We start from the raw sequence: 9,081 nt of genomic DNA on the forward strand, positions 1-9,081 counted from the left end.
ATATATTCCCAAACACTAAGACCGTTTAATTAGATTATTGGATGCAAAGTATTGGTACTTCAACATACCAGGAAGAAAATTTCTCATCTCGATCAAACTATTTGTTTTATACTGAGAGGCTTAAACTTTTAATCAAATATAGTCAGAACTTCCAAGAGCACATCTCACAACTTCTTATCGAAGGCATAGACGATAAGATGCTGAGTTTGGTAATAGAGAACAAAACGACTTTGCATGATCATAATTATCCCTATTACAAAGATCCACAACGAAAAGAAAATGAGCAGAAATGTGATTGATGCTGATGGTGATCTTTGTCATATTAAATTACGGTAAGCAACTTTTCAACATGTTTTGCTCCTATGAATTTAATTATAATATCGCGCAAGTCTCCTCGAGTTCTGAGGAAGTCTGTGGAGCAAGACAGGAGGAATTATTGAGGCTGTAGGCTTTGCTTTGTGCAGGCGGTCTGGAGCTAGCAGGGAGGTTACGGAGGTTCCCCCACTGTGGGAACCCTCTGGTTTAGGTTTATGTTAATATTGATGATTTTTAGTGGTCTTAAGAGCTAAATGCAGAGTTTGTGTGTTTTATATTCATTTATTTTTCTTGTCAATGCAGGTGAGCTGCATATCACCCCTCTGACAGGAATCCTGCAGATGAGACCCAGCTTCTCTTACTTGGACAAAGCAGACAGCAAAACTCGGGAGCGGGAGGCGGCCAATGAAGGTGTCTGTTTTTCACATTATTTGAAATCAATATGCTACCATTAAACACTCAAGGTAAAGGGACTATGACTATTTTTGTTAATTCTTTTATAAAATGTAGGTTCACATTTTGATATTTAACTAAATTTTCCTTTTATTTGATTGATAAAGGTATCCTGTCTCAATAATAAAAGGTTTTTACATGTATGTGAACAGAGTTTTGTCCTTGCAGGAGGAGATTCCTCTCAGGATGAAGCTGAGGAGGAAGCCAAAGCCATTACTGTGAGTGTTTGGATTAAAAATCTAAATCGTCCTGACGACATGGACTTGTAGTTCCCATAAAGAAAAGATGATTTTTTTTAAAAGTTTTTTTTTTTGGTTTTATGCTTCTTCAGGTCAGGTTTTCGAGGCCTGAGTCTGAGCAGGCCCGACAAAGAAGGATCCAGTCCTACGAGTTCTTGCAGAAGAAGCAGGCAGAGGAGCCCTGGATCCACCTGCAGTACCATGGTGTTAAGGTAGAGGGAGCCAGCTCCATTATTTTTTTTCCAGAAGTATTGATCGGATGATTTTTATTTCTCTCTCTGTGACCCTATGAGCCCCTTTGTTAATACAAATACGTAACACTTTGTATTATTTGGGTTCAGGAGAGCCGCTCGGATCATGAAAGGCAGTACCTCTTCTGTCAGTCAGTGGACGCCTCGCAGAACTCAGAGCTGGTCAAAACTCCAAAGTAAGTTTAAAAAAAACAAAAAAATATTTACAACATTTAGATCATCTTTTTTTTTTGTTAGCAGGAAAAAGGACGAAACATTTTTTTTTCTGAAAGGAATATATCAAAGTTGAGGATCTAGTTTTCAACCTAATGACTTTGATGGACATTAAAAAAACAAAAACAAACAAAAACAAAAAAACCTCTTGGTCTAGATGATTCATCATAAACACAGGACTTTTTGTAAATTTATAAATGTCATCATACCAGGACCAGGTTGTTGTCAAAACGATAAATGAACAAACTGTGTCCGAACATCCACCCTAACCTCTAACCCCTCCATCAATATATAGAGCAGGGATTATATAGTGAACTTTATAGTGAACTCTGTTAACTGACAGTTCGGATGGATGATCACTGCTTTTCGCTCCCCGTTTTTCACGTGACTCCCCCTCCTCGCACAATGCCTGTGCCATCTTTGTTCTTTTTTGGGTGGCGAGAGAGAACAAAGATGGCACCATGATGCTTTGCGAGGAGAGCTTTAGCAAAGCACTTTGGGATATATCTGCTGGTCTAGTGACCGTTGATACACACTGCGTTTCGCTTCCCTTTGGTCAACTGACTCCGGCTCCTCGCACGATGCCTGCGCCATCTTTGTTCTCTCTCACCCCCAAAAAAGATCCCATGATTTGTTGCGAGCACATATATCTGCTGGTCTAGTGACCATGGATACACACCACCTTTCGAGGTGAAGTGTGGGAATTTTCTTTTTTTTTTTTTTATAAAATGGTTTAACCCCTATATAGCACTCTATATAGGGTTAGGGTGGACATTTAGACACAGCCAAGACCAGCCTGGAAATGAAGGAAGAAGAATAACAGGTTAAACAGTATAAGGATAAAAAACAGGCTTTTGTTGCATCACTTCTTCTACAGTTTATTACCATTCAACAGAAATTTGTAACTGTCCGATACTTTGGATGTGGTTGAGATATTATTATCTAACCAGTTTTGTTATTGGTAGATTAATAATGGAGGCAACTTAATTCTAAGAAGAGTCTAGATTTCTTTCTGTGCTATTCTTTCACAGCTGTTATTCAGCTTTGTTTAGCCCTGCCTGTCTCATTTTTCTCTGATCTTCTCAGGGAGTACTTGGCCATGCTGATGCCCCCCCTGGAAGAGGAGAAAATGTAAGAATTCCTCTATTTTTGCATCTGTTGACATAAAGAGGCCACAGAGATTCATAAATAATGTGATTGTCTTCTTGTTTGTTAGCGCTAAGCCCGTTGGTCCCAGTAACGTACTCTCCATGGCTCAGCTCCGCACTCTGCCACTTGGAGACCAGGTTAAGACCCTGATGAAGAACGGTAACAAGTTAAACTAAAAGATTTAATGAAGCCATCATTAGTCATTACTTACTTCAATTTCTTTCTTTAAATTTTTTACACCGTGCAGTCAAGGTGATGCCTTTTGCCAACCTGATGGGCCTTCTCGCCACCGGCACCGATCAGACAGCAGTTCTGCGATGCATCCAGCAGGTTGCACTCCTGGTGCAGGGAAACTGGGTTGTAAAGAGGTGAGACTTCTTGCTTCCCACTTGTGTATTAATGAAATGTTTACATTGTAGAATAAAAGAGTAGATCTAAAGTCACTGATGGTGTTATTTTTTTTTAATCCTTTTGTCATCCACAGTGATGTTCTGTATCCTAAAAACACCTGCAGTGCTCACAGTGGTGTTCCTGCAGAAGTGCTCTGTCGTGGTAGAGACTTCGTGGTGAGCTGCTGCAGTTTGGAATGAAGCGATCTTAATTAGGGCTGAATGATGAATTGCATTTGCGATGATATCATAATATGATAAAGCTAGGTTTTCTAACCGCAAAAGCCGTGATTTGGGGTGATGAGGGTGACTCGCTAGCAATGGAGCACAGAGGGAAAATCAATACTCGCCTGTGACTAACTTGTTGAACAATGTCCTCTGGCTGGACAAAAGCTGACACAGCTGAAGATCTAGTACCAAAGCGGAGCTGTACGTCACTTGTGTGGAATTATTTTGGGTTTAAAAAAGACGGCGCTGCGCAGCGTCAGGTGTTGCAGGACACGCCTTGCTACTGTTGGTGCCTCACGAGGTAACATGACAAACTTTTATCAACACTTAAAAAAAAACACAACAAAGCCGTGTATGATAGATGCATGAAAGAAAAACTGCCTCAGCGTCAAGTAAGCAGCGTACCAGCTGACCGGACTGTTTGTGTTACTCCTTATAAACATAATTTGAAATTGCAAGCTGAAATAACTCATGCGATAACGGAGTTTATAGCGAAAGCCATGATGCCCATTAGTATAGTGACCAAGCCCGGGTTTGTGGTTTTGGTAAGCATGATGGATAAGCCGTATTTAATACCCTCACACACATATTTCAGCCAAGTCGCCATAGCCGAGCTGTGCAAAAAATGCAGAAACTGATTTGCAGCGGGGCTAAAAATAAAAAATAAAAGTGGAGGTTTCTGTAACAACTGCTGATTTGTGGTCGAGCCATACGGCTGAGCCATACCAGAGTCTAACAGTGCTTTATGTTGACAAAGACTGAGTGAATATATTATTTATATAACTGTTCAGAAAGATTTTCTTCTTAGGATTTTAAAAGTTCATACACTCTTTTTTTTGTGTTCATTTAAGAATTTGATTTACCAACAGAAATTTTAACTGGTTGAAAGAAGATATTTGTTCTCTATACTTTTCCTGCACTTCAGTAAATGTGATGCAACTGACTGCAGATCGGTCAATGTTATTGTTCTTTCTTATTTTATTTATTTACTTATAGACTGTAAGCAGTTTTTAAGGAGTGCAGTCCATATTGTTATATATCATGCTTCATGAAACAAAAAGATGTTAATGAGGTAAAGCCACAAATTAGTTTCCTTTATCGTTGTAATCTGTGCTTTAAATAAATCTAATGATTTTTATGAAAATTATTTATTGTTTGTATTTGTTTAAAAAGACATATAATAAATTAAACTGAAGAAAAAAAAAATTGGCATTAAAATCACAATATTAAGATTAAAAAAAAAATCGCAATGACGTTATTTTCTAAAATCGTTCAGCCCTAATGTTAATCAACCCTCTTTTTAGCACCGACACAGTCATCATTATGTGCTTCTTTATTTTTAGATGTGGAGGTTCACACAGGAGCGCTCCGTCATGAGGAAGGAGATCACATCCATCATCAAGGTGAGAAGTACCTTTGCGTAAAACGCATGTATTTCCTGACATTCTGACATGTTAAAATACAAATTTAAATTTGGTTGTTTTATTGTGGAAAAGTTCCTAAACTGAAGCAAATTACTTTTTGGCAACCAGAAAACATTCCCTAAACGGACCAAATTCAGCTTTTTAGAATAACGAGAAGATGTGTTGGAAAATTATTGCTATTTCTATCCAACTATAATGATTTGAATGAACTTTTAAAATGGTGGTGAAAATTTAAATTTAAAGGCTTGTTTTTATCTAATGGTTTGGAGTAAATTGACCAAGAAGTTATGAATGGCATTAATAAAAAGGAAGTAGGAAGCAGCATGGTCCACACATCTGAGGAACAATGCTTAAAGGTTTGCAGGAATGTGGCTTATTGTTATGTCGTCTAGTATTGGTGATGTTAAATGCTGTCCATGGAAGCAGACAAAGAAATGCATTTCTTCGTTATGGTAATATCTTGGAAGAGGCTCATGATGTCATAACCTCTTTGGCAAATGTGATTCCATATCTGTTTATCTAGTAATCCTTCTCTGAAGGAGAAAACCACCTGAAATGAGCATTAAAACTTTGTTTCTGTTTCCATCAATCTTTTCTAATGCAATGCTTAATAATGTGAATTAATAATAATAAAAAAAAAATGGTGGAAGCACAGATATTTAGCATCACCCCGAACACAAAATCGTTGCAGTGAAGCATGGTGGTGGCACCATTATACTGTTGGATGACAAAGCAATATGTTAAGTAAACCTGTAAAAGGCTTTAATTTTTGTGTCTGACTGAAGTTTTTCTGATAACTCTAACAACCATAACTACCTTCTCCTTCCCTTTGCCCTCGTTAGCTTCCCCCAGAGGACGTGAAGGAGTTCCTGGAGCATGTAGCGACACCTCGGGTCAACCGCGGATGGGAGTTCCTGCTGCCCACTGATGTGGATTTCATTAAGAAGCACCCAGACGTTGCTCACAGACAGAACATGCTGTGGCTCGGCATCCAGAGCAAGTAGGTTGGAGTTAGTTTAGTTAGGGCTGAAGAATCTAATCAGTTTTATTTCAATCATCCCTGCTGGAAGGTGACCTTGATTTAAAGGGCCGTCTTAACTTCCACCGGTTCACTGGCGACCCATTTTGTATATTTACATCAAACACGGCAGTATGCTTGAAAATAACACTGGTTAAACTTTTACCAATATAGACATGTTATACATCCTTAGAAAGGTTAGATTCTCCACAATCCAACTACCAGATCCATTTTATGGACACCATGAGCACCAAAGCACAATTAAAAAAGATATATCAGCATAGTAAATCTGAATTTAAAAATGACGCTTCAACGTCCTACCTTTAAAGCGATCATGAGGCTGTATTATAAATCCAGTCTTAGATTGTTTATACTCCATTTGTCCAAAAGGGTCCATAGATTAAAAGTAATCCAGCATATTGGTAATAAAACATTCCATGATGAGAAGATCGCCACATAAAGTCCTGTTTTCTACCTTCAGAAAAGTTTAATCATTATAGCTAATGCTTATAGCTTCTAGAAGCAAATTGTTACCATATTTCAAATGAAACAGCATTTTCAGAAATGCTTTTTCATTTTAAGAATGTGGCTGCATTGTTTGACTCATAAATTAAATTGGTAATCAATCATCCTGTTTGCATTTTCATTTTCTTCTTTAACACTGCTCATCTTTTTAATTAATTAAAATGGAAAAGACAGACATTTGAGATTTATTTTTCAAAATGTACCCCAGCAAATACATACCAAAATTCAATTTGAAATGTAAAATTTGAAAATGACAAAGCATTTCCAGAAATGCTTTTTCATTTTAAGAATGTGGCTGCATTGTTTGACTCATAAATGAAATTGGTAATCAATCATCCTGTTTGCATTTGCATTTCCTTCTTTAAGACTGCACATTTTATGCCATAATCAAAAAGAAAACACAGCAGACTTTGCTTTTTCGTTTTCATGCTCTGCCAGCAAAGTACTGTTCATAACTCGCAAACGAAAAAGCATTCCGAGCGGCGGGTGCAGCAAAGATACGTCAGCAGCTTCTCTTCCTCAGGTCCTTGCTGACCGGGCTACCAACCTTGTTCGATAGGGGGCGCTGTGCACGTCTGCATTGTATTGTATTGTAAGCATACCGGCGGGAAACTCAGGAGCAGTCTGCGTTGCCACAGGTCCGTTAGAAGCAGGCACTTGCTGTAAAGCAGCAGCGGCCTCCCTCAGTAGCTCTGCCACTGATCTTTGTTGTCGTTCAGTGTCCCGATAGTCAGACCCCAGTTTCCAGCCGTCACGCTTAATTAGCTAACCATCTTGCTAATTCCCCAAACGTTTGGTCTTTGGTAAGTGTGTTTCCTCACCTTCCAGCCGACAAAACAAAAGTCTCCCTGTCAATTCATCTGTTGTGATTTGACGCCGTGAAAGCCCTCGAAATGTCACAAGCGCTCCCTCTCAGCCGCCTTCATGATTCCCCTCATATTATTCTTTATAAAGTCTGGCTGCTATTAGCAACTCTACATGCAATGTTTGGCTATGTAACCAATAAATTACCTTTAAATTAAGGGTAAACATAGCTAATTTGAATAGGGGTAAAATTGTGTAAAAGCAATAAGCACAATTTGGAATAATTTGGCACATTTTGAGAGGTCTGGAGATGCTGGTGACTCCAGAAAGTAACTCCCATTGAACTGTTATACCTAGAGGTCAGAAATTTTCAGCAGTTGTGGTTTACATGATGCAGAATAAATGTAATACAATGAGATATGCCTATTCAAAAGATACCTATTATTTTCGAGAAGAAAATAACAACTATGAGTCACGTTTTAACTGCTGCAGTTTAGGCTGCGTTTTAGTCGCATTATTTTGATTTATATTTTCAGAAACTAGACAGTGTTGGCTGTCGAATTATGAATCACATCTAATTTGGGCTTGTAGTTCCTTAGTTATTCTCTTTTCTATTGGGTATGCAAAAAGGCAAGGATTATTTAAAATTAGATGGGTGTTAAAGGGCAAAATTCCATCAATGAAACCTGCTTGTAAAATAATTATGTTTCAGAGCATTAAAATCCCACTAAATGTTTGCAGCTAGCAGTATCACACAGTGAGCTAGTTTATCATCCAAGAGCATAAGTGATGACCTGATGTGACTCTGAGCTCTGGAAATTAAAATCTTTTTTTTTAAATGCAAAATTCAGTCAGTAACCCAGCGCTAATATCTTGGTTATTTAAGTAATGTGCATCATTTCCTTAAAGTATTTGTTGTCTAATAGAGATTTTTAATGCCTGCAATCTCTTTTAAAGGTTAGAGAAAGTCTTCAACATCTCCAAAGAAGACTTTGTGCCAAAGAATCCCCCTCAGCCTGGTGAGTAATACCTCAGTTTGAGAATGCAGTTCTGTCTTTGAAACAAATGGTACACTGGTGACACCCGTGTGCTTTCTAGATCCTGTTCATGTCAGCGGAGAGCAGCGACTGATGATCGCCCAGGACCAAGCTAAAGAAAAGCAGGCATCGCTGCAAAGGGAGCTGGAAGCCAGACGTGCACAGAGCGGCCTTCAGATTAAACAGGAGCCCATCCAGGACGTGGAGCCGATGGACGCGTCGCCCTCTTTCCCTAACGGTTCTGTAAATGGTTACTCCAGTGCCAGCTCCCCCTGCTTGGATCAAACTAACGGAGGGAGCCCCTCCAGCAGCCCGGCCCCGGAGCTGCTGGAGTTTGTGACAAACACTTTTCGTAAGAACGTCGTGCTGACGCTGAATGAGCTGAAGAGACTCTTTAACCTCTACCTGGCTTCCATGCCGGCGGGACAACACGGTTTTAGCTCCATTTCTGACCACATGCTGCAGGACGCTGCACTGCTCTGCCAGTGCAAACAGATCATGGTGCCTGTAAGTATTCCCATCAGTGAGTGCTCCTCTGTTGTCGTGGCAACAATACAAATCCTGTTTTCTCCTCTTCAGTCAAGTTCTTCTGTGAGCGCATGACCCTAATATAGTTTATTTTCTGAATAAATAGAAAATCTAGAAAAAATCTACCCAACACCAAAGTAAAGGCCAACTTGCTTGACACATCCGGGCAGCAATCATTTTTATTTTCTACACAACTCCAGGCAGCATCTGTGCCGACAGAATTTCTGCACAGCGTAGCTTGGAAATGTAGAACTACGCCAACAAACTTCTGCTTCCTCGTGTAGTATGGTGTTGTCATTTTGTGGTTTGTGAGGTACATGCCCCCCTGAGCCGACCAGAAGAAAGGAAAAGCAGTACAGAGTATTAAAGCTGCAAATGTGACTCATTTTCTGTGTTGATTGTAAGTGCATCAAGCATAACCCAACCTTACATTCATTTCTACATGTACCGGGTTTTATTTCTATTACCGTATTTTCACGACCATAAGGCGCACCGTACTAAAAGGCGC

At 39.3% G+C, this 9,081-nt stretch overlaps 1 protein-coding gene across 2 annotated transcripts in view; it reads left to right on the plus strand.

The window, feature by feature from the left end:
* The window catches only part of polr3e (polymerase (RNA) III (DNA directed) polypeptide E (80kD)), a 21,261-nt gene that overhangs the window by 5,164 nt on the left and 7,016 nt on the right, over positions 1-9,081 (plus strand). For both annotated transcript variants that reach the window (XM_015381544.1, XM_015381552.1), the window contains exons 7-18: positions 619-726; positions 937-986; positions 1,100-1,219; positions 1,349-1,434; positions 2,558-2,602; positions 2,688-2,779; positions 2,868-2,988; positions 3,105-3,186; positions 4,581-4,640; positions 5,504-5,661; positions 7,966-8,027; positions 8,107-8,552. In XM_015381544.1, the coding sequence (XP_015237030.1) occupies positions 619-726; positions 937-986; positions 1,100-1,219; positions 1,349-1,434; positions 2,558-2,602; positions 2,688-2,779; positions 2,868-2,988; positions 3,105-3,186; positions 4,581-4,640; positions 5,504-5,661; positions 7,966-8,027; positions 8,107-8,552 (1,430 nt within the window). The remainder of the gene's footprint in view (positions 1-618; positions 727-936; positions 987-1,099; positions 1,220-1,348; positions 1,435-2,557; positions 2,603-2,687; positions 2,780-2,867; positions 2,989-3,104; positions 3,187-4,580; positions 4,641-5,503; positions 5,662-7,965; positions 8,028-8,106; positions 8,553-9,081) is intronic.

The sequence above is a fragment of the Cyprinodon variegatus genome, unplaced genomic scaffold (assembly GCF_000732505.1).
Source record: "Cyprinodon variegatus isolate N-32 unplaced genomic scaffold, C_variegatus-1.0 Scaffold12, whole genome shotgun sequence".
Taxonomy (NCBI): domain Eukaryota; kingdom Metazoa; phylum Chordata; class Actinopteri; order Cyprinodontiformes; family Cyprinodontidae; genus Cyprinodon; species Cyprinodon variegatus.